Consider the following 25,539-nt stretch of genomic DNA (forward strand, 5'->3'; position numbering starts at 1 on the left):
GGCTCCGCCCCGCGGCTTCCGGGCGGAAGCGCTCCCGGCCGGGGCGGCGGAATCGGGCCCGGGATCTGCGGCCGCCGCAGGGGACTCGGGTCCCCGCCCCGGGGACACGAACGAGGACAGGAGCGGGGCAGCTGCAGCGCCGGGGCATTTCAGGTGAGACCCTCAGGCTGGGCGCCCGTCAGCCCTCAGGGTTCGGCCGCCCCACGGTGTTACCGGGGAGCTCGCAGCGGTCCCCGGGCAGCGGCGCTCGCCGAACGCGCCTCACGGGCGGCCTCTTAGGTAGCGGCGTTCTAAAATATTTTTTTTTTTTTTTAGTTCCATTCTCACGTGCAAGACAAAGTCCGGTTTTGTGCACTTAAAAGAAGTTTTATTTTTGACTATCGCCTATACAGTTCTTTGTACATCTCTCAGCCCTCATTTGCACCATCAGAGTTCATACAGTACACCTTCAGTGCAAAGGTCATGGTATAACTCATGAAAATGCAGAAAATGTGCAAAGCAGGCCTGGCCCTTTTTATCGTCTTTACTAAAAGACAAAGGCACACGGTTCAACATTCACGGTGAGAAAACATGCACAGCAAACACCCCGATGTAGTCACAGAACACAGTACACAAAGCTCAGAAAGAACAAACGCCCCCGCCCTGTGGGAAGCCAGGGAAGCAGGTACAGCAGCCTGTACAGCAGCGCAACAGCCACACAGCGAGCCCACTCTGCACAGCACAGGGCATGGATGAGCGGCATTCCTGCAGGCATTTGCAGCACTTGGATCACAACCCTCAGGGGTTCTCAAGCTGCCGCTGCCAGGATCCCGCGTCCTTCACAGGGCACTGCCCCGGCCCGGTGCGCAGCCCCAGCACCGCGCTGGGTCCCGCTGTGCAGGGGCAGCCCTGGCACTGGGCCGGGGCCTCTGCGCTGTGCGGGGAGCGAGCACAGCGCTGAAACAGACCCTGGCTCCTTCTCTGCAGCCAGTGCAGCACCAGCTCTTGACGCCGCTGTGCCCCTCTACAGCCCGAACAGGGTCCTGCACAGCGGTCTGGCTCCAGCTGTGCTAAGGATCCCTCTGGGGCAGCGCTGTGGTGTCACTGCCGCTCTCTGGCACACGGGCACGGTGAGTTGTTCTGTACTCCCCGGGGAAGGAGCTGCGGCTGCTGCAGCCGTGCCAGGGCCATGAAGCCACCAGCCTGCAGGGAGCTCCCTCAGCACCCCTGTGACAGTGTCTACCAAACAAGGCCGAGGCTGAGCAGGGGATGTTTAAACTGACCCGGGATCAGGGCACTCCAGGCTGGCCCCCATCCCCACCACACAGCCTGACACCAGCACCACGACCCGCAGCGGGTGGCAGCCTGCACCGGGCTGTCACATGCCCACCTGCTGCTTTGGAGCTAACTACTTACGTCAAACACTAATTGTTTACATAAATTTCAAATAAATTCTCTTCAAATGATATTAAACAATGGTTTGGGGTTGGGCTTTTTTTGAGTGAGTTTTATTAAAGATACTACACCAAAATCCTGTACTTTGTAACATTTTGATCACTCACAGACTAACTTGCTTAAAAATGTAATTTATAGAAAAACATCTGCAAAATTAAACCTAAAAAAAATTACATATTACACACTTCTGGACAATCTGCATGTTAGCAAAGAATTCATTTTATTATTCAACCTGAACATATACTTAAACAAGGAACATACTCATGAAACAGGACACACTCCTTGATTATGGCACACCTCAAACTACTTGGACTAAAGGAAAACTAGTGCAATTGTTTAATTGCATCTAACAACAGAACAATAAAAATGACTTTGTATTCCTTTGTTTTTTGTTCTTTTTTTTCCAAACCCATTCCATTTGTTCTCTTCTTCCCACAACAAAACCTCCAGTGGTTAGTCCTGGAGACCACTCACACTGCATGAAGCAGACTCCCCATGGGCTGGTCCATGTTACACAGAAGCATGCAAAGGAGGATACTGCAGCATTTGCAATGCAAATCTATTAAATACGTTATAAATGAACAAGGTGTCCCTTTAACACTGCAATTCTAGAGCCTTTATCTGTGGTGGAAGTTTCCAGTGTATTCATTATAAAACAGCATACAATCAGAAACAAACAAGGAATTTTGCAAATTGTTTATGTTTTCAACTAGTAAATCTTTCTGAGAGCTGTGTCTAGCGCCGAAACCAAAGCCAGCTATTGAGTAGCCAGAAAGCTACAGTAATGGAATACATGATCATTTCCCTCTTAGCACGCTCTTTGTTTTCTTCTTCCAGGAGCTGGAGACGGCGATTGAGTTTGATTATCTAAAAACAAATAAAGGCTTTTAATATTTCAGTACAAGTTGCCACACCTTCTAGAAGCTTCTGAGTAAATGCAAAATTAGTATCTCAAACAGATAGATGTCAAACAGTTGATAATTTGACCTTCTGTCTTCAATCAGTAGTGTTCAGATCCTGCAGTCCCTATTATTTAGGAGCAGAAACGGAGTCAGATTCTGCAGACTCCCAGAACAAGACATGGTATGTGAGGGCAGTCCAGCAGGGGCACAGAGAGGAGCCTTTGCCTTGCCTGTTGGGGGTACCTTTGTAGTCACAGAGAAAACCTCCTCGCCCATTTCACCACTACAGCTTTGTCCTAATGTTGTCAGCTACTGTGTTTGACGTACCTGTCTTCTTAAGGAGGCAGCATCGACGACTGTCATGTCATCTGGAGTTCCCTCGAGTGTGGGATCGAAGCTGGACAGACTGTATCTAGCAAACGAGGAGAGGGCTCAGCTGTGTCAGCCATGCAGACCAGCAAGTACCATATTTCATCAACATTCTAGTAGATGTATATTTTGGTGGTGATGGACACAAGAATTCTAAATTTTTTTTGCAGCTGTTACAGAGTTGCATTTCAATAGGATCCTAACTGAGTAAAGCACAAACAGATATGAAGTGGGTAAGTGCTTGCCTAAATTCAGGTTGATTGCTTTCCACACTTAAAATTCTCCACACAGACAAACTTCTTTCTGACACACAGTTCCTCAAAAAAGACCATTTCCAGTTAACTGATTAATGAACTCTGAACATTGCCTGACTTAAAGTGCCAGAGTTGCAAGAGACCTGGCCAGAGTAGAAATAACCAGAGACTTGGGAAGAGTCTTATGCTCAGTACCTACTTCAATATCCAAAGTGGACACTTACAGAGATTAAGAACCTCAGTCACATTAATCTCTGTATTTTAGGCAGAGAATCTGGCAAACAAAGCCCAGTGCAGAGTCACTCACTCCTTGCTGAACTTTGTGTGCATTAGAAAGTTTGTTCCCAGGGCACTCTCAGTTTTCTGAAAGCAGCAATTCAGAAAGAGCATTATTCCAACTCCAGGACAAGTTAAATAAATACAGAACATTTATTATCAGTTTGAAAGTGGCAGAAAGTCTATACAGGTTTATATTTTGATCATCCAAGTGCTAGCTCTTAACCAGACTCATTTCCAACAACTAAACAGGTAAAGCAGTTCCTGATCCTCCACCTACTCCTGAGCTTCTCACTTTGTGTCTTAAAACCTCTGTTTCCAATATCAGCTCCCTTTGACTTCCATTCTCATGAGGACCTGTGAACAACTGCTGCAAACAGCTTAAATGGAGCAAAATAATGCCAAGGCTACTGAATTCCCACCTAAAAGAACATTAAGTATTTAATGACAGTTAATCGTCAACTTGAACTAACAAGAATAGGAGTAGAATTCCTGGAGCTTGCAGAATGCCCTTAAGTGCAGAAAATACTTTTGCACTGCAGGTTCTCCCATCACTTTCCTGAAACTTCTCTAGAATGCCCTCAGCTCAAGCAGTCTCTCTTCTCCCAATAAACTGACAAGTTTCCATGTATCACTGCCCATCAATACTTGGTTTCTAATCAAGAACTGCTATTTCTACATGAGAATTGCCCTAGTGTGGACTTCACTAACAGTGAGATCCTTCAGCTTTACAAAAAAAAAAAAAAAAAAAAAAAAAAAATTTTCTTTACTCTGGTCAGGCTTTCCTTACTCTACAGGTCCTCTGAAAACCGAAGAGGTTTCTGATGAGGGTCTTTTTGTAACTAATTTTTTGTTAGTAGTACATGGTAAAAAAACTAGAAAATTCCACCAGATCTACAGCACAGCTGTCCCTCACCCTCTCCTGGGAAAGGCAGGGAAGGTCAGCTTTTCAGTGAGATGCACACGCCTCCCTCCCAGCTCACATTAAATCAAGAGGGTTACCAGCAAAAGCCCCCTTGAGACACCTCTTAGACCATTTCAGAAACTGAATTCTGAGTTAGAGAAGAATCATCTGTTTAAATCCACTTTCTACTTACACACAAATATAACCTCCATTTCCATGAAAACACTGAAGTCTAAATGGCAAATGGGAAAAATGGATGTGAAAGGACTCTTTTTCCCCCATCATCCTGACCATGGGATTATGTGTCAATCTCTTACTCATTTCCACTGAGGTGATGTCAATCTGCCAAGACAATGGCAGCGAAGAGGCCTCCAGCTACAACCAACAATCACAGGCTGAGAGCACCTCCAAATTAGGTGAGGTAAGGCCAAATTTTCTAGTAAGCTCCCTATTAAATAGCAAATACTTGAACTATACAGCTCATGTAATGTAAGAGCCTCCCCTCAGGCATTAATTTGAGGCAGAGTTCTGCAGCACATTTCATCTACCAGACAACTGAGATCTGGGCAGGTGACTTGGATGGGGAAGGAATAAATCTTGAAACACCTCAAGAGTTGAGAGAGCATAAAAATGAGCACTGTGCTTTAAAATAACATTGCCTGGAAGAGGGAAATAGAAATTGGAATTTTAGAGTTAGTGGATCATGACTAACAAAAAAATGCTCTTTACCTGGTGTTGTCATGATGAGGGTTAGAGGAAGTGGTAGCAGCTGACCCACCACGTAACATTGGCCTACAGCAGGATTTTGTAGATTGAAAGCACAAGACAGAAACAGGAAATGACAAACAAGAGATAAGAGGTAAAACACAAAGATCAAAGGAACATCAAAATACTTCCAGATATACTCTATATTTCAATATAAGTTCTATCATTTATTTTGTAGTAAATTGCACTTTCATATTTCTCATATTCAAATTTAATCAACACTGAATGGTTTTGCAGCTAAGACGTGTAAGCAAATTTTTGGTGAAGCAGATTTGGAGAAGCTTCATTTACAGAAGACAAACTATTGGAATAGAAATTTAGTCTTATAGAATAAACATGGGGAACTTCAGGTTAAAAAAAGAAAATTACCTCCCAAATCTAAAACCTCATCCACCAATAACAGGAAATCAATAAATGTACTACACATACTTATAGAAGCCCTTTTAATCATCCTATGCTCCCTGCAGGGAAAGAGGAGATTTGACTTTCCTGTATTCATCTATGCTGGATGTAATTCAGAAAACCTGGGCTGGCAGCCTATGGGCCATGTATAGCCTGAAGAGAGGGAGATGTCTCCAGGAAGAAGTGACTACAGGCTTCAAGCACATGTCTTGAAGATCCTTACAAGTGTTGCTCTTTTCCCTTTTCTTTCTGAGTAGGGAGGAAGAAAAGGTAGAACTTTTTTAACTGCTGCCACTTTCTAATATACATGAAGTTTGCAAGGAGAAGTTGCTGTATTGCAGTTCAGCAGCAGGACCCTCTGACAAGCTGGCACTACGTGTTTCCAGTGCCTCTGGTAATGAGGCATTAGGGTTCCACATCACAGGTGTGCAACAAACTCTGCAGGAGCCTCAAATCTCTTCTCAATCTCTTTCATTTTCCCAATGCCAACTGGAGATACTTTTAGCATGCATTTAACCCACATATACTGCAGGCTATAAAACTGAACACAATCTAAGTATGAAAATCTTGATAGCGGGTCCATGTAGGAGGCAGAGTTTGGTGCCAAGGTGGGTGGGAGAACTAAGATCAGCCAGAACCATGCAAAAATATCACAGACACCAGCTTCACTTCAAAAGATCAGGATCTAGGAGCCTTGGCAAAATCTGCTGCCTGATAACTATTTATTGGGACCACGTCCTCGTCTAGTTAGCACCATTAAGTGCACACCACAATGTTCTCCTTGCTAGCACTTAGGACAGCATGATTTGTTTTACAAAACAGAAAGCTCCATTTCTGATACATGCAGTATATGAATGTTCTTACCTAAATGTACAAGGTCTCACAGAAAGTTATCAAAAAAAAAAAAAAAAAAAAAAAAAAAGAGCTATTCCTAACCAGGGAAGTAATTCAGCTGGTCTAAAATCTCTGAAAGATACCACAACTAAATGCAACTAACAGCAGCTATGGAGAAGGTCACAGAATTTCTCTGAGAACTTCAGTCACCTGTAACTAAGTGGCAGATACATGAATGCCAGTGCCAGTACCCAGCAGCACTTCCCACACCATCTGCCACAGGACAACATTTGGATTCTGTGTAATGAGAACAGTCTCAAGTGCTCTCTAAGTTCAGCCTCTGTGCTATCTTTTGGTTTTAAGCTTTACAGCTGTCGTGGAATTTATCAATCCTAATTCATAACTACCCTTCCCAAGGAAAGCCACAGGCTTGGAGACAGCTAAGAGCTACAGCAAGGCACAAACCCAGAGCACTCTGAGATCTGTGCAAGTCAGCAACTCAAACTAAAGTCTCTGATCCTACCTCCCAACACAGCCAGGCTGTTAAGATGCTGCAGGTGATTTCTTCCTTTTCTTTACAGTTCATTTTTTACTTCATTACAGATGGACCCAAAAGGAATACCACAATATTGCTCCACCTCTTCTACTTGCTTGTTTTTTTATATCAACAGAGAATTGATTACATTGATCACAGTGGCCTCATAACTGAGAACCTTATCCCAAAATTAGCAGTAAGTTTTTTGGTAAATACAGAATGTACAAATATAATACGGGCAAGACATTAAATGCATGTCTTTCTTTTAAAAAATAAGTGTACATTAGAACTTTGAATTTTCTGGCTACTTCTGTCAATTCCATCCTAAACATTAGTGCATGATCAGAAGAAGCCATAACAACAAGGTCATGTGTACTCCCTGCAAAAACAACAGCAACCTCAAACTTAAAGGGAACATTCAGGAATACAATTTAATACCAGTGGGAAAACAGGCAGTAAGGCAAGGAGCAGCTGAACCTGGTCTGTCTCCTGCTGCTTCCACAGGGAGGAAGCAACCCTAAACACACAGTCTGGGAGGAAAACAACAAGAGGTGGACAATTCAAGAACCTGGGTCCAGTTTCCATCATTCCTGTGCCTGTGAACGGGGGACTGTGGCCAGCACACAGTCTTTGCTCAGCAGAGGCAGCAGCTGTGTTCAGCTCTGGCTGTCCTTTAAAACCCCCCTGCAAGTGTCAGCAGGCCCTAAGCACGGGCAGTAGGATAAAGGGATGTGCTCCTGAAGCACAAACAGGACTGGCTGGCTCCAGCTGCCCCCTTGCCTGTCTCTGTGCTGCCAGCAGCTCCTCCAGCACAGCAAAGCTGCTGCCTCTCCCTGCCTCCCTCACAGCTGCACACCCATCTCATTTCCCTCTGAACCATCATTACCGAGAGCCAGAGCCTACCCCATTAGCCCTCTCTGATGGTCTTAACTCACTTCCCATTTTATTTCTACAGTGAAAAATATCTTTAAATTTCGTAATATAAAAAATGACCTTATATCTTATATCTCAGGATATGACTACGTAGGTGAAGTTTTGCATTTAAAAAGGACAGTGTTTTTTTAAAAAAGGGCTATCCTAAAGAAAAGAAATTATAAATTGCCATACTCTTTCCTCCTAAATAAAATGTACTGACTCAAGAGATGAGTCAGTTTAGATAAAGATTTCAAAACAAGTCTATACAGATATGAAATGGTCTCTTTTTCCTGCATATAAGACATCACTAAAATCTCCTTAAATGCATGGAGTTTTTGGGGGCTTGTTTGTTTGGCTGGTTTGTTTTCAGATTTTCTTCTGCTGCCTAGAGCATAAAAGATCAATCTTTAAAGGACACTAGGGGTAGGCCCTACAGTCATTCCACAGAAATTGAAACAGAAAAATGGTTACAACTAGAAACCAAAACTGACCTATTGTCCTTGTCCAAGCTGAAGGAAATGCAAGAGTAAACAGTGATCATTAAATTGTTGCTCATTTAAATAATCCTTTATGTGAGCAGTGCTGGCTGAGCTAGGCATAACTCATTATCTGCAGCAGTACCATCAGCACCTACCGTTAGCAGTTTTAGTAGATTGGAAAATGTTTGGGGGGGAAAAAAAAAGACAAGCTATAAAACAAGTTAAAAATATTTCCAGTGAGTAACACACAGCCAGATCTTGTTAGTTTTAAAAGATCTCTTCAAGTATTAAGCATAAAATGTTAAAATAGGTAAGGCTTTGAGAAAGAAAACACATTACACAGAGCAAAAGAACAGAGTGCAGGTTTAGAGCAATTTAAAATGAAGAATATTTTGCAACCATGCAAGTGGATCATCCAAATTTCACATTCCCACGCCAGCTGTAATGGTGGGTGTCTAAACACCCAGCCACATAGAATACACTTTCACCTTATTGAAAAGTTCATTATTTTAGCACCTATTTATTCATAGGTGACTAGAAACAGGTTTCCCATTCCTTCTAGGAAGATCAGTAAGAACCACTCCAAAATTAACTCAAACCAGGATAAGTAATGCAGCTTTTGAAGTATTCAGAATCCTAGAATTTTTTTGATAATTGAACTAAGTTGAAAGTGTATGTATATGGATTTGTTTTCCAGAATCCAAGAAAACACAGGCAAGAGCATGCATAAGAGAAGCCAGGAATAAAACCTGTTAGCTTCACAGCAGACTGGGAAAAGGGCTACAGTTCCAATCTATATTTTAACAAGGGCTCTTGGCACAAGATCCATAAGTGCTACTGTTCATAGACAGTACAATTTCTTCTTATCTGGGACCTTTAATTTGGCAAAATAAATTTATAATTGTATAATTTTAATATTGATAAGGAAAAAAAAATATATTGATGCCCAACTGTTGATAGATAGGCATCCAAATTTTAGCAACTACAGCCTGGCATTTCACAGGATTAAATAATTCATTAGTTAAGCACCCAACTCGCAGTATTTCAAGGGACTTTATGCAGCTGATTTTGTTTGTTTTTCTGAGTCCCAGTTTAAGAACAAAAAGGCCAAAAATGCTGGAGTTCTTTACAATTCAGGAATGTTAATATGGGCATTTATATATTGTCAGGTCAGCAAACATGGTGAGCTACAGGAGGTGCCAGTTTGGTAAGTGACTGCAAACACACACATAATCACAGTAAGATTGGCTTGATAGTCACATTTCATTACCAAAACAACTAGAAAGCAAATGATTTAAACTTCACACTACACATAGTAAGTGTGCAGCTAAGATAAGATAGCAGAGGCACATGGCAAACTTCAAAGCACTGGCTAGCACAGGCCACACTGAAGGGCTGCAGGAGAAATGAGCAGTTCCTCCCAGTGTTCTTAGCAATTATTTCCACTAATTCAACCTCCTGGCAAGCCCTGGGGATCTGAGCTAGCCCTGCACTGGAGACTGCGTGCAATTGTTACCTGAACTTCTGTGCTGGCATACAACTAACCTGGAAATTGCTTCTAGTGAATGAATATTGCCACTGTTAGTGTTTAGGAATGTTTCTATAATATTAAACATGCTGTTCTTGGAATGCTTCCAAATCCCAAATCTAGACAGTCTAAGGATACACCAAGTGAGCAAACTCCACTGAAGAGAATGGAAATAACTATACAGGAGTTACCATGAGACTTGTTCTGGCTGATTACTCAACAAGTGTCAGGTAATCCACAAAATCAGAGACAGCAATAATCAGAGGAGCAACCAACTCCCCAGTGTCCCCTGCCTTTCCTGCTCTCAGCATCCAGGGTGGCCACCATCAGTCACATGGCCACCAGAGAGAATTATTCCCAATATACCATAAGAGTTTCTTATGTATAAGTCTTTCTTAAGTCTTGACACATTATCAAAGTAGTCTACAATGCCTTTTAATATTCTACCCTGTTTCTGCACATTTTTAATGCTTGATGACATCATCAACCCAATCTTATTGATTTGCACCACTGCTCACCAACAGAAAAGCAGAAGACAAGGGTTGTAAATTTGCAGGCTCAGGGTCAAGTATTAATTGCAGAATACACTGATAATCTCGGACCAGCAAAACCCCTTGCAGCCATAAGCCAACCCTTCCTATAAAGATTTTTATTTGGAAGGAAACCAAAACAATCCTGTATTTGAAACAGAAGCATTTTGAAATGTGAATTTTGGACATTTAAATTGCTTATGAATAGTGAAAGCAAAGGAAAGCAAAAGCAAATAATTTCATCTCATTGTTGTATAAACAGAAACCAACCCCACTAAAAAGGAGAAAAGAAAAACAAAGCAGCAGAAGCTGGCAGAAGCAGTGACAACCAATCACCTGCGGTTTTCATCCAGCACATCCAAGACCTGCTGGTAAGCCCTACGAGTGGAAGACTGGATAAACGACAAAATGCCACGAGCAGAGTAAAGATTAATTCCATCTTCAGGTAACATATTGGGAGGACAGACACGAGCCTGTTGCAGTGATGGGGTCACACTGTTTGTACAAGCATAGTAAATGAAGAGAGAAACACTGGAGTCAGATTTTAAATGACAAAAAGCTTTTCAGATAGACCCCATTCCAAAATGCTTATTGCTTGCTTTTGGTTTACCCTTCTCCCACCACTGTAAGCTAACACTCCCAAATTTGAGTAGTGTGGGGATTATGAGCTGCATTTATGTATGTTCATCAGAAACACACACAGGTAGGAATAAGGACACAGTTTTGATGTGTTATACAAGTTAGTCCTAAAAAGTGCTTGTACAGCTAAATCTGTACCTGCTGAAGTCTGTGCTCAAGTCCCCACTTGACATCAATGAGAGGAGTGTTTTTACAAGCACTGGCATTTTAAGAAAATCCTACACATCATCTCTTTTCAAAACACAAGCCCTTTTCATCAGAAGAATCTCACACAGAACCCCTTCAACAAAATTTTTCGGAAGCTGTGATCACGACAGTATTTTGATTTGCACATGAACAAGTTTAAAGGCAAGCTGCAACAAATTCCAAAAATAGTACAAAATTCACATCCCAGTGACAATGAATTACATGCTCTAACTTGTTGACTATGATGCAAAAAATATTATTTAAAATATGCAGGACTGGACTTCAAACATGGCCATTACACCAATCTTGTTTATCAGAGAGAAAATAGTTTTGATAAACTGCCTATGATTTGCTTATGTTTCTTTACATTCAAAGTGACTTCATTCACTTTTCCTGCACACAGCAAGAATTTTTTTTTAATCTGGAAACTTTATTAGAGGTGAGATGCTTGTTCAGTAGGAATTAATTTGTGTTAACTTAATGTAAATATTAACATACATGCAAGTGCAAGCCACTGTACGCTTTAAATCTTGGGTTAGTTTTTATTCTGAGATTAGCACCCATAATTCAACACATTTCCTTGCCACTTGTGCTTTGCTACAACAGCTTTGGACTTAAAATGTCAATCTTTTTGACCTTGGCAATTTTATAAAACATTAATGCTGAGTACTTGGAAATTGGTTGGATATTTGGCTAATCTCCAGCTGGGTCAGAATTCTGTGGCTACTCTTACTTTGAACAGAGCTGCTCTGCACATGGCTGGCAGCAAGATCACAAAAGTGAGTAGGACAGAAAGTTCCACTGAACAGACTGACTCAAAGAAAGTTACAGCAATGTCACCTCTCCCACAGCAGAGCTCAGCCATCCTGGCCTGCAAGGGACATTTGCAGACTGCATTTCAGTAAATATCTGGTTACTTCCTTACAGCTTTTATTATTTTCCCACACTTGAGAATCCAACTTTCTTCTACATTTATGATGACTTTATTTTATAATCAATTTTGTAGTGGTGACACCCACACATTTTACTCTGTAATTGCACTAGAAATGCCAATATTCAGCAGAAAAAATATCAAGCAGCAGAGGCAAGTTCAAAATATTGCCACTAAAATGAATTATCAGAATTTTTACTCCTTGTAGATTTGCTGGATTGAGGCAAATGAAGGAAGAGTTAAGGCTTGAAATCACAGTATATTTTACATTAAAACTAATTTCTCCTGTACATCACTTCAGAGATGTGCACAATAGAGTGAAAGACAACTTAATAAAAAAAAGGTAGCAAATCATATTTAAACATATTGCAAAACAGAAAAAATTGTGGAGTTCCTGTTGTCCAGAATGGTATTAGTATAAATACTACAGAAATGATTTTTGCATACAAAGATTTCTGTATACTAAAAAGATTCTAAAAAATTCAAAAGCAGAACAAAAAACCCCAGTTTTAACTAGAATTAAGTTACATGTGCTGATTAAATTCAAAGTTATATAATAAGGAAAAAATCAAAAAACAAGAATAATTCTATGAAGGACACAAAGGCCATGACTGTGGGGTGGAGAGAGAAGCAAAATTTTCCTTTTTGATGATTTGAAACTTCTGTCTGTAAGCATCTGGCAGTCCTTTGGACTATATAAGAGACCATGGAGAATAAATATTATGAAGCAATTACCTGATACACAAATCAGCCAAGATAACACAAGAGAAAAAAATCTCTGCCATAAGGAAATTCTCTAATATGTAATATGACACTTATCATTAGACATTGTGGCTATCCCCCCTTCCCCCCTCCATTTTCAGTGAAATGGTCATAGTTGTAGGTATAATTTTGTTTCTCATCTCTGAAAAGAATTCTTATATACAGCTGCAACCACTGTAACCTCCCTGGTTACAGACACCAGTCAATTCCAGAGTTTGGAACCAAAACAGACAGGATGAAATTACAGACATTACTATGAAAGAGTACAGCAGCATTTTGCTATATGCAGTTTTTAGCTTAGCAGCAGTCTCCCCTAAATCTTGTCAAAGTATTTGTGGTGTACCCAGGCTTTATTTCAGGTATTTCTCTGACTTGCAGTTCTGGCAGTATTAAATGAGAGGTAAACAGATTTAACTAATTAAGGTTACTTTAAATTCAAGCACACAAACAGACATGTTAACCATCACCTTTTCCTCCATGACTTGCAAGAAGAACAGAATTTCTCAAACTGTGAAATTGAACTCTCTAGAAAGATGTGTTATTCTAAGGAAAAGGCTGGAGCAAAAAGAAAATTAAGTGCTGCCCACTTTTCCAAGCACTCTTGGTGGTTTGGTGATTCCCAGCAGAGAAGTGGAATCCTTGCATTCAGCATTGGCTGGCAATGACCAACAAAAAGCTTGGTTTCTCCAGCTATACAAAACTAGCCAAAGAACGGAGTGTCAAACAAATCAAAGTTATTTTGAAATTTAATTGTCCCTTCCATTGGCTGTCAGGTGTTTTTCCCTGTGCTCTTTACAGAGGGAAACAATATGGTCAAGTTTGAGAAACCCTGAAACAAAATTAGAAAGCACACATTCAGGGTAGCTGTTTCAGATTTTATATTCTAAGCTACAGGTACTTAGTCAGAATATTAGTATTGCTGAGAGCTACAGAGTTACACAATCTTGCTTTTCATATACCAGGGAAGGTTCAGGCTTACGTGCAATCCTTAGTCGAAAGAGGTGACTGGAACCGTGGCATTTTATTTCTTGGGACAGTATCTGATCTGTGCCACCTTGAATAATAATTGTAATCTCTTAAGTAAGCATCCTTAGAAAAAGAGGGATTGTAACTTAGAGAGTTGTCATTATTGCTACACAGACAGTTATTGTACCAGCAGGTACTTGTTAGTCCCAGGATTTCTAAGAGCATTAGAGAATTACTGACTTTAGTGAAGCCCAGCTGCCAAAAAAATCCTCAAAACTGTCTCTGCATGCAACTGGATGACAAGAAGAGAAAGGCAATGGAAGAGAAACCACTATTTGTGCATGCCAAGAACACCATGATAGGGAGCCCAGCCAACTCTCACTTGAACCATTTATTCCAGAATGTTTGATTTTGTCACTTTCTACGTCAAGCCTTGGAATTTCACAGAGTACATCTGAAAATTTTGTCCAAGGAGGACAACAGTGTCATAGACTGAAGCTTGAGAACTGTAGTCATATTTTGAAAACAAAGGTTTTAAAAGGCAGTGCTCCAAGCACCTCTTCAATCCTCATCACAGCATCTGAGCAGCCCACGTGGACTTCCTTTTCTATTTGAAGATGTGAACCGAACCAAAGCACAAAAACAAAGAGTTGATTTTTGTCAAGGTAGAGCACCACAGCATTTGTTAGTGCAGAAGTAAACTATTTTTTCAGCCAACAACACTGGATATAAGAACTTTAGGAGCAGCTAGTTTCTTGTATTCTTGTAATTAACTGGAAAATTAGTATTTCCAGATGGTAAAGGAATTCCAAGGTGATATAAATGAGGCAAAAGCTGCACAATTACGTTTTCTGTAGTGCAAAGAATAGATTTACATGAAAATTGTAAATTTTTTTTTGCTGTTTACACTGTATGTCCTGAGGGCTTAAACTGTGAGGAAACAAGGGCCAAGAGGTCACTTTTCCACCAAGTACAGAAGGCCTGGCCTTCCTGTATTTGAGGAAGCCACACAGGTTCCACTGTGATCGTGGTGTTTTTACAATCTGAATTTCTAGAACATTCTCCTGAGAGGTAGTTGGGTACAAAGTCACATTCTCCACTTGGAGAGTGCCAAAACCCAGATGATGGAGAAATATCAGACTCAGCTCAGAGTCCCATAGCACGTTCAAAGTGATTTCTTTGTTTGGATGATATTGAATCAAAAGAAGCAATTGTGACGGAGAAAGAAGCCATTTCTAGGAACCTCCATGATTTCAAAGCAGATGATCTAACATTAGACACAGCAAAACTTCTGTCATAAGGAAACAGGCACCTGGGAGGACAAGAGAAAAATGAAGCTCCACTAAAATACATTATCTGCAGGTCAGAAGTGCAGAATACTGCAATAAAGAAGGATATCTTCCACATGGGCTGTAGAGAATACAGATCTGAAGGCTCAATATCATCTAGCTGTTATTTATCTTACAAGCATGAGAAGAGATACTGGATCAATCAAAAAGATACAATAGAAAGTGCATAGCATTGGAGTTATGATTTGACAGACCCTATCAAGTGTGGGTATCAAGAAGGGAAACTAATCTCTAGATGTGTAATAACAGAAGGTGCATAGCATTGGAGTTATGATTTATTTGACAGACCCTATCAAGCACTAGTGTGGGTATCAAGAAGGGAAACTAATCTCTAGATGTGTAATAATTTCCTGGCTTTTGTAAATGATAAACTGAGTCATGCCAGCTGCCAGTCATATGTTCCTTGATCACAAGCTTTTTAAATTGATAGGATTCCAGGTGCTTATTGTATTGCTAAGCCTCTGAAGGATTGATAGTAGATGACAGCAAATAACATTCAGACCATGTAAAGCCAGTAATTCTATATATAACTACTGAGTGACAGCAACGCACATGGGTGAATTTTACAGATTTAGGATTTTCAGATTCAAGAAGTCCAGACTTGTGAGGACTCTGACAGCAACTACAGGCAGAGCTGATCTTACTGTTTTCTCAGACGGCTGGCATGGCCCATGACTTTTGGAAGACTAAACTAACACGGGGATCAAGTGTAAAGCAATTTCAAGAAATGGCAAGAATTTCTTTACCAACTGTTTTTTCCTTTGAAGTGCAGTACATCAAAGACTGGCAAAGCAGAGCTGGCAGCATCAAAGGGAGAAATATTTCCACAGGAAGCTCCCATCACATGAAGACCATGGTACTCCAGCATAGACCATGTCCAAGCTGCCAGATGGGCATGAGAAAGCCATTCTAAAGTGGCATGATAGTGTGCAGTCCAACAGGACATTACTGGATAAATGACACGACAGGGAACTTGGACACTGAGGAAGCTGGTAGAACACCCAGAGACTGAGCTGTCAGGCACTTAAAGATGGGAATCTGAGTTTTGCCAGCTCAGTAAACATGTGTGACTCTGCAGATCTGAGCACCTAGACATGTGCAATCTATAAACTTGTATGAACCCAAAGTCTGATCCAATAACAAGGGAAAAATATGAAACAAGATTTCCATATCTGGAAGAGAAGGAGAAGTGTAACATGTCTGGAACATGCCTCAAAGTACATTTCATTTTAGCCAAATTAACAGGTGGACAGATATGTGATACACACAGTACCTCCTAGTGCTCCTGATGTCAATAAAGGAAACAGGCACTTCTAGGGCATACTTCACTTGATCTACTTTAGACTAAAAATAGGTAGACCCTAAGTAGGCTATGCACTTATTTCCTTCTAGTTACTGAAAATTAAGTTTGATGGTGACCTAGTAATAGCGTTATACAGTCTACATTGGGACAGATGAATCCCATCTTTCAAATCTTAAGTTTAAAGCCTTTCCTAAGCCAAGTATTCCTTATGGCAGCTGTATCAGAATTCACACATAAAAGATTCCTAGGTGTTATATTGCAAAACCAGTTATTTCCAGGTGGAAAGATGCTGTCATACAGAATAAGCCATGATTAATCCAAGACTATCATATCTAATAAAAATTTACAGACATGTATGTCTTCAGAACTGCAACCTCGGACGGTAAGAACAGATGAAGTTTCCAATACTAAGTTCTCCTTGCCATTTTGGTCAGAAAAGATTAAAATTAAAATATATAGATTCCAATACATGAAGTACAGTGACACCACAGAGAAATTACTTATTCTAACATTTATGAGAAAATAAAAATATTTCTTCTCCGATTAATGAAAATCATTATAATATTAACAGTGGGAGAACTGGGAACATTTTGATGCACAAAGAATGCCATTTCCTGAAAATTCAGGGGGAAAAAAATATTGTACCAACTCAGAAGCTGAAAAATCGCCTGAAATAACAATTCCTGGTAAGTGGTGAAACCAGCTGTGAGCCCACAAACACTTCCACCCATCCACTGCAAGAAGTCACCTCCCTAAACAAAACCCATAGAAGAGAAGAAAAAGGCTGGTGTTATAATAGTTAAATGATGTTCTTGCCACAACATACGAAACATTAGTTGGGAAAAGCAAATAAGGAGGAGGTAAGGAAGGAAGGAAGGGTGTCCCAAAGCTGCAGCAGTGGCCCTGCAGCGGGCTGCACTCACATGGAGTCGTTGCGGGCCAGCTGCCCGTTCTGCCGCGCGGCGTTCTCGCTCATGGAGCGCTCTCTCTTCAGCCTCCCCACCGAGCGCACCTGCAGCACGGGAGCAAAGCAGACATAAAAGCCAGAGGGTTCCAGGACACAGCACTGTGCTCTGCAGGACTGTCACTCAGATCTGCCCTCACATACAAAGGCACATTTTCAGGGGCTTCACAGTGATTAGGAGGAGAACAACTGATGACAGATGTGATGCTGGTATGTGTAAAATCAAGCTCCAAACTGTTGTTACCTGTCTGTGTGACCTGATGTCAAAATTACAAACCAGCAGAATTTTCAATATTCTCTGGAGATACTCAAAGCCCTCTGGACACAATCCTGAGTAACACGCTCTAGGATGACCCTGCTGAGGGAGGCTGGACTAGATCAACTCCAGTGATCCCTTCCAGTCTCACCCATTCTGGGATTACTTCCCATCACCAGAGATAAATATATTTCTATTGTATTTTATAAGCCTGTAGAATATGCAGCTTCATAAATAATTCTCCATTTTTAGTGTTAGTTGCCATTTTTCACCTGGATGCCAATATTTTACCATTATTTGAAGTTGTTTTTTTCAGCATTTTGTTAAAATTCTGTGTGGTGTTACATTATCTGACTATGAAGTCCAGAAGTTAACCACATATATTATAATGCATTACTATATACAATACAAGAATCTTACATTTTTCTGGTACTCTAGAAATCAAAAAAACGTTATAGCTTTCTCTTCATCACAAAGATTTTTTTTGTTAGAAATATCTTGAGTAGCTCTAATTATGACTTTATTGTTGTAAGTTGTGAGTAAGCTTGCTGAGCATGCCAATTCCAGGCCATCTGCCACTTCAAAGTCTAAACAGAACTACTATAATGCTAATAAAAATATTTTTGTATTCTCCCAACATATGTCACCACCAAGTTAATCTGCACCACAGTAGAGAAATCATTGGTCATTTCACTTTCTTTAGCAGAATGCTTCTCATCTAAAGAAAAAGCAAAACAAGTACTGGCCTCTTCACTCTGAGGTGTCTGCTGTGGAGGTTTTTCTAGGTCCAAAAAATCTAGCGGTCGATCACTAAGAGAAATAACACGGGGAGGAGTTTTCAATGCCAGTGGTTTGAATGGAGTTGACTGAAGAATGTCAAGGTCTGCTGGTCTGGAAAATGGAATGTCTTCACTATTACCTGCAAGAACATCAATTGTCAATAGAAAGGAAATTGTTCTGAGGCCTGAAGGCCAGTGCTTAAAAGTTCAAAAGGACATCACAGCAGTATGCAGTGATGTATTCTCCTGCCTATGCCAAATGATGAAGTATAACCTTAACAGGTCTTGTAGTTAAAAACTACTATTGAAGTGCTCATAAAGACCATATTGACACTTATTTGAGCAGTTTCTTTGAGGACAATGACCCTGAGTAACCCTGAACCACATCAACTGTTATGCAAGTGAGAGCACTCAAGACACAGTCCTATCAGTGTCTTTGGCTTTGACATCAAAGTATAAAATAAATGCATGCCACACATTTTGCAAACTCTTAGACATTCACAGTTCTGGATTTGTCACTGTAAAGCCCATGACCACAAATACTAAAGTAATATTGATAGAGCCCACTCACAATAGACAGATTCTTGAAAAAATTAGCACTCTGATTAAAATCAAAACCATTTTGCATGACAAATATAAAGTCCATCCCCAAAATTTTTTACAGTTACTTTAGCTTACAGTTAATTACTAAAACTCGGGTGTAAATCAATAAACAGTAATTTTTTTCTCCAAAAATAGCATAGTAAGATGAAACACCAGCGATTAAACCTTCTGTTCATAATTAATTCATCAGCTGTCTCCATTACAAGCTACACCAAAACTAGTCGTGAAACATTTTCAGACCTTAAAAAAACTTCCCAAGTTAAAGAGCTTTAACTGTTTAAACACCAGAAAGCATCTTACAGGTTATTCTTTTAAAAATGACATATCAATATGTATTTTTTCCATCCAGAAACGCGGGGAACTAATTGAAGTTTTCACCCGCACTGCGACGCAGACCTCCCTGCCACTACAATCCGCTCTGGAACCTGCATAGTTACACTGGCATTTGGAAATCCTTCCTGGCTGTCCTTGTCCAGGTCAGAGTTCTGAGGAGCCACCTTGAGTTTCTCGGGGACCCTCATGCGCTGGCTGATGCCCTCGGTGTATTCCATCTCGTACTGCAGCCGGTTCATCTCGGCCATCTCGGCAGCCGGCGACGGGAACGCCGCCCCGCTCATCCTGCCAAGGGAACCCCACACTCAGACACCGACACGGCAGAAGGAGGGACAGGAGATGCTTTGCTCACGTTACCAGGGAAGCGGGAGATAATAACTGAAGGGTCTGATTTAAAGGAACAAACTGCGCAGTAAAATTCGTAGGAAGGGCAGTCACAAAGCGCTGAGAGGTGCAGGCAATGAAAGAAGAACAAAGTGAAACTGCAGACAATGCTCCAATTGAGGGTTCTCAAATTGAGCCATGACAAATTTAAAAAAAAAAACAACAAAACAAACTGACCTGGAAATTCTGCAGGTAAGGTACTACTCCTGCACTGGCTGACAGAAATAGAAACATAAACAAACACATCAAAGAATCGGTAGGATTGGTAGGAAATTATTCAGGATTGGTGAGAAGTCTAAATTACTGATTTGCATTTACAGAAATCCAGTATACTTGTGGTTGAGAAAATGGCTGACGTCTCACAAAACTGCATGCTGAGGCATGGGAACACAGAAAGGACTCAGCCTGGGCAGGAGCCTCCTGCTCACTGTCAGTCACCCAGATCTTACAAGGACAAAGTTCCTTACCAACAGCCTGTCAAATCAGCTTGAAAACTGAGAATATTCATAACCCTTCGCAAGTGCAGCAATTCTTTAAATTTCTCACTTCTACATTTTTCTGTAAATTAACATCTTACTTTTGTGGAACTGATACAAGATGAGGAGCAGAGAGAAGAAGACTTTATTTAAACTTAAAAGCATTTGCCAATACTTTATATATACATTTTCCTAGGAAAGCAGTGAGATTTCAAATGAAACAGTGGACGAGTTCCCTAGAAACTGGGCTGTGAGAAACTTAATGCAAACGCTGGGAGCTCTGTCAAAGACCAAGGTAACTGGGAGTCTGAAGTTAGATTTAGGGTCGAGACAAAAAAAAATCCTAGAGCTGTGCCTGGGGGTGGCTGGAAAGGGACCTCAGACAGCTGGGAGAAGCTGATTACCTGGGCAGTGGCCAGTGGACCTGGCTGATGGCTCAGACTCAGATAATGGCCATGGGCTTGGTTAAGAGACACCCTGAGGCTGCATTTTTAGAGGGGCTGGAAAGGGGCTCCCAGATGAAACACTGAGCTGCAAGAACAGGCTGTGGGAAACTTTTCATCCAGACAACGGCTGGGGGGGCTTGTCAACAGCTCACAGTGAGATTATGGTTTTTTAGGGTTAGAATAGGAAAACAAAGTTTCTAGACATATATATATATACATGCACAACATGTAAACATAGCTTACACTGGCAAACCTGCCTATGCAAAGCATGGCTCAGTCTAGCCCAAAATCTACGAGTGGAGTTGCTTAAGTAGGTCCTTAAATGAAGTAATCCATCCTGGCAAAAAGGCAGGGTTTGCCACTAAAATTGCAACTACATTCCTTTACTATTTTTGGCAGCAAGGCCACGTCAGTCGCTGCGTGTGCGCTCTGCTGAGCTGAACGTGCAGAACGCAGAGAGGCCTCAGGGCAGAGCAGCCCGAGGCAGGAGAGCCAGCCCAAACCCTCCCTCCCACCATCCCACACGAGCATACTTCCACACTGACCAAGAAAACCTTGAAGAACCCTCAGCCAACGGACAGAAGCACAGAGAAGGATCTGGACTGTGTAATACAGGAGTGCACACACACTGGCACTCCATCCTGTGAGCCTCGGTGTTATTTGCAAGGCTCCCTATCACCACAGATCAAAGAAAGTATCTCAATAATCTCCAAGTGTCACTGTAGCACAGTAGAACAGGTGATCAGGGAGCAGGCTAAAAGATTACTGTGTAACCTTAAAAAAGGTCTATGTAAACTTTAAAAGAATTCGTTTTAAAGGAAATACTTGAAGTGCTGCACATTTAATCCACCTGTATTAATTATCACTGTTTGTATCAAGAGAAAGAAAGTGAAACTACCCATTTAATTAGGAACAAACACTTTAGAGCAGTTGAAGAGGTGCTTAAGCATCTGTCACTTCAAAAATGTTAACCTTTTCACATGGAGTTTTTTCATCCCTGCCCTTTGATTTTACAGAGCAGATTTGCCCCTCTTGCAAGACATTGGCTCGATCAGCCAGTGACATGAACAAAATACACAGCCATCTGAGACTTCTACATTCCAAAAGGTGCCTTTCATTTCAAACATGGTCTGTGATCAGCAAAGCATCCCCCAATCTCATAAAAGTCATAATGTCAACAGAGAGACCGAATTTTAAGAACTTACAGTACCCAGAGTATCGACTGTCAAAGCTTTAAGCGCACTTACTGCTCACATGTGACAAAAGGTGTTTTCCTGCTTCACTCTCATTTGGAAACACCTGGCTGGCTCCAAGTTTAGTGATCAAGTATCCCTGCCCTGCAGCAGTGTTTCCACCACAGCTTGGTGAGGCTTTTGGACACAAGTCTGCTTGCACAACAACTGCTTTCCAGCTGCAAGGCAAAACCTACACCAAGCCAGACAGCAGTAGAAAGTATTTATAAACTAAATAGCACTGTGTGGGTTTAGCAGCACTTGCCAAGGCCCTACAGATGCAAAACATCAATATCTTCCTACTCTTGTCTACTTTGTGTCACCAAGAACTGGATTTGCCGTCAAAGTGATTTCAAATTTTACTCCTTTTTACAACAGAACAGCAAAACAAGAAACAGTGAGATCTCACCAAGAGATAAAACCTTTTAACGAAGTTTCTGAACAAAACAAAGTTATGTTTTCTGCAATGTCCTTGTTATACAAAGCATTTTACAGAAAGCATTAATAATAAATCAGGAGACTGAGGATTTTAAAATTGATATTTACAGAACTAAGTACCTCTTAAAAAGGCAGGATAATAGAACTCTGAGAATGATAAGACAATAAAAATCTAATCACAAATACAGGACAAACAGAGAACAGCTCAAGTGCAAACGAGCAACAACAGCATTTAATGAAAGAAAAAAAGGAAGGAGAAATCCAGAGGATGATAAGGCAAGAGAGAACAAGAAAAGGTTATATGTTCAGAAAGACACAGGAATACCTCCTTCTCCTAAACAAGAACAAGAAGAGATGAGGATGAAGCAATGCATACAAATGTGAGGCATGACTGTTTGGCAGCATTTTGGCCATAATCAGACACTGGCCGTATCTGTGCTGCAACCAGCAATGCTCTGCACGGTGTGGGGCCCCAGATACAAGAAGATGAGCTCTGGACACAGTATAGCTCTGTCAGCACTGAGCTCAGAGAGGTTTTTACACCCCACACCAAACTGCAGCTTCTCCAGCTCCATTACTGTTTGATCCCGATGTGGCTACTTCACAGATCCTCTCTCCATGTGCGCATAAGCTACAAAGTGTTCCCTTGGCAAGCATCCAGTTATCCTTGGACAAGGAAAAGGGGGAAGAGGAAGACTCAGAGCAAAGTTGAGGATGCGAATTAAGGACCCAAAAGACCTTATTCTGGGGCCCTGTAAGTGTCAGAACACAGATCAGAGAGGCCGTGAACTCCCAGAGCAGGAGGGGAACGATCTGAGGGAGAGGAGCACCAGGCGCAGGCTAAAGGCTCAGAGCTGTTCTGCAGAGTACTGACAGGTGCCGAACTCAAACAATGCACTGGTCCCTCCCTCAGCACGGGGCTGACACCAACAAAATGTACCTGTGACACACGCGCGAGGCTATAGATCACAAAGCACTAAAGACTGCGTTCTTTCAAGTTTGTTTTACTGCAGCAGAATGCTTTAACACAAAATCCTTTAATTTTTTTTTTTTTTTAATATGGAAAAAAATACTGGAAAACGTTAGAAGAAGAACGTCACTCTGACAACCATTTTTCTGGAACACCCAACTATTCACTGCGCTGTGGCGGCATTAAAAGCCGTCGGAAATTCAGGGGGTGTAGGTGCTTCCTTCCCTTCATGGGGGTCGTCACGGCGGCTCAGCCGATAACGTCCGGGGGGATTGGGGAGCCCCCGGCCCAGGCTCCGGTCCCGCTACCGACCGCTCCCACGCGACCCGGCAGCGACCCCGGCACCGGGCCGGGCCGCGGGGCGCAGCCCGAGGGGCCCCGGGCTGGGGCGGTGCTGGCAGCCGGCAGCCGGGGCGGGACGGGCCCTGAGGGGGCCGGGGCTGAGCGCACACGCGGCCGCGGGGAGCGGGGGACACACGGGCTGAAGGGGCTCCGGCTGCGAGCGCGCCGAAGGGCCGGCTGCGGCCCCGCGGGCAGACCGAGCCCTCCGAGCGGAACTGGGGCCGCTGCTGCCAGGCCCCGCGGTCCGTACTCACCCGTGCGGCGGAAGGAGGCCGGGGAGCGCTGCCAGCCCAGCCCAGCCCGGCCCGGCCGGGAGCGCGTCAGGCACCGCGGCACCGCACCGCGCTCCGCGCGTCAGCCGCCAAACGCGGCCTGCGTGTCCCCATCGGGCTTCCGTAAGGGCCGCGCGTCACGTGACCGGAGGCGGGCGGAAGCGGTTCTCGCCGCTGCCTCACGGTGAGGGAGGCGAGGGCAGCCATCTTCACTGAGGGCAGGCCTGCGCCGCGCAGGCGCGTTGGGGTGCCCGGCAAGGTGACCCGCGGCGCGGTCCCGGCGGGCGGCGATGGCGCAGCCCTGCCGTACACTACCCTACCCTACCCTACCCAACCCTACCCTACCCTACCCTACCCTGCCCTGCCCTGCCCGCGCTCCGGCGGGAGCGCCGCGCTCTGTGCCCGCACACGGAGCGGTGCCGTGAGCCCCGTGGCCGCCCGGCGTGTCCGGGTATGCGCTGAGCTGTGGCACGGGCAGGAGCCGGGGCAGAGCAGGGGGCCGGGCCCTGAGCGCTGCCCCGGGGCAGCCGCGCTCGCTCGGCCCCGCCTCGGGCCGGCTCTCAGCTCCGGGGCCCTGCCCGCCCGCAGCCACCGCTGCCCCGCTGCCGGCACAGGACACTGGTCACCACGCGCGGTGGCAGCCGTCCCTTCCGTGCCCCGCTGGCACCCAGCGCGTACCGCGGCTCTCCCAGCAGAGATAAAGCCTGCCAAGGGCAGCAGCAGCTGAGCCTTCCTGAAACTGGTCATCAGCGACCCCAGGAGCTGCTTCATGGCCTAGTTCAGTTTTCCAGCTCCACACAGGAAAATACAATGAAAGATGCTGTTGTGTCTATGAGGTACTTTTTGAAAAGAAGAAAGCAGGCTCGGAGCTTTCTCTATCTTTGGATTTATGAGTACAATGTTTTGGAGGTCAGGAAGTGTGGCAGTTCCACCACAGAAGCATGTATTGATCAAGGGCTTGCAACTTGCTAATTCAGCTCTTCACAAATATCAACAGCACTGTTTTACATAGGCAAGTGGTCAGAAATATGATCCCCTACTAAAAGAAGTTGTCTAACATTGAGAATGATACAGTACTTGCCTTAAGATCTTATATTTGATCTTATATTTGGCCACCTTGAAATATAAGCTGTACCTCAAACAGCTTACCAGGTAATCCTCATCTTTCTGTATGTAGAGTCCTCAATTTTAACTCTTCTTTAACATTTTATAAATTATCAGGATTTGGTATTTAAAATAAAAACAAACAAGAAAACCCCAAAAAAGCTGAACTCTTAATAATTTTAGGTTGTGCCTTTTTCTTTCTGCACACTCTGGTTGTGCCAAACACCACACAGCCACTCACACTTCACATCCCACCTCACCGTGGCATGGGAAGAGAATCAAGAAAATAACTCATGTTGAGGTAAAAACAGTTTTATAATTGAAACAAAGTAGTAATAATAATGACGCTACTACTAAAATAATAAAAAGGAGGAGGAGAAAAGGAGCTAAAACCCAAGTAAGACAAGTGATGACAATGCAGTTGCTGACCCCCTGCTGCGCAGTGCCAAGCTGGTCCCTGCTCCACCATCAGCCTCCTCTTTGCAGGTAATCAGCCCAGTCCACAGACTGGCATGGTGCTCTGTGGTGTGGAATGGCCAGTTCAGGGCCTCTGTCCCAGCTGTGCTTCCTCCCACTTCTCTGTGCCTCTCCTCACCGGCACGCCATGGGACACTGAAAAGTCCTCGACTTAAACACTACTGAGCAACAACCTAACCATCAGCGTGTTGGCAATATAA

The 25,539-nt window shown here is 42.9% G+C and overlaps 1 protein-coding gene across 7 annotated transcripts; it reads right to left on the minus strand.

Moving 5' to 3' along the window:
- Window positions 1-1,636: 1,636 nt before the first annotated feature.
- On the minus strand, window positions 1,637-23,897 carry MFF (mitochondrial fission factor). 7 transcript variants are annotated; one of them, XM_041414304.1, is made up of 10 exons: window positions 23,741-23,897; window positions 19,266-19,483; window positions 18,230-18,402; window positions 17,187-17,275; window positions 13,625-13,699; window positions 10,464-10,622; window positions 8,082-8,099; window positions 4,869-4,931; window positions 2,664-2,748; window positions 1,637-2,301 (listed from the first exon to the last, which is right to left on the minus strand). In XM_041414304.1, exons 2-10 carry the CDS (start codon window positions 19,480-19,482, stop codon window positions 2,170-2,172), a joined length of 1,011 nt encoding a protein of 336 aa, XP_041270238.1. In that variant the 5' UTR covers window position 19,483; window positions 23,741-23,897; the 3' UTR covers window positions 1,637-2,169. The 7 variants fall into 7 exon arrangements, with proteins under 7 accessions (XP_041270238.1, XP_041270240.1, XP_041270239.1 ...); XM_041414306.1 differs by lacking the exon at window positions 13,625-13,699 and having other exon boundaries at window positions 23,741-23,895; XM_041414305.1 differs by lacking the exon at window positions 8,082-8,099 and having other exon boundaries at window positions 23,741-23,893.
- Between the last annotated feature and the right edge of the window lie 1,642 nt (window positions 23,898-25,539).

This window comes from Onychostruthus taczanowskii, unplaced genomic scaffold, assembly GCF_017590055.1.
Source record: "Onychostruthus taczanowskii isolate IOZ18803 unplaced genomic scaffold, ASM1759005v1 scaffold45, whole genome shotgun sequence".
NCBI lineage: Eukaryota > Metazoa > Chordata > Aves > Passeriformes > Passeridae > Onychostruthus > Onychostruthus taczanowskii.

Coding starts and splice junctions, on each gene's coding strand:
- MFF (XM_041414304.1), bottom strand. CDS start 19,482: ATGAGCGGGGCGGCGTTCCCGTCGCCGGCTGCCGAGATGGCCGAGATG. Junction 13,700..17,186: donor CTGGCCCGCAACGACTCCAT/GTGAGTGCAGCC, acceptor TTATTATTCAAG/GTGGCACAGATCAGATACTG. Junction 10,623..13,624: donor CTTTCGACTAAGGATTGCAC/GTAAGCCTGAAC, acceptor TTGTACAAACAG/TGTGACCCCATCACTGCAAC.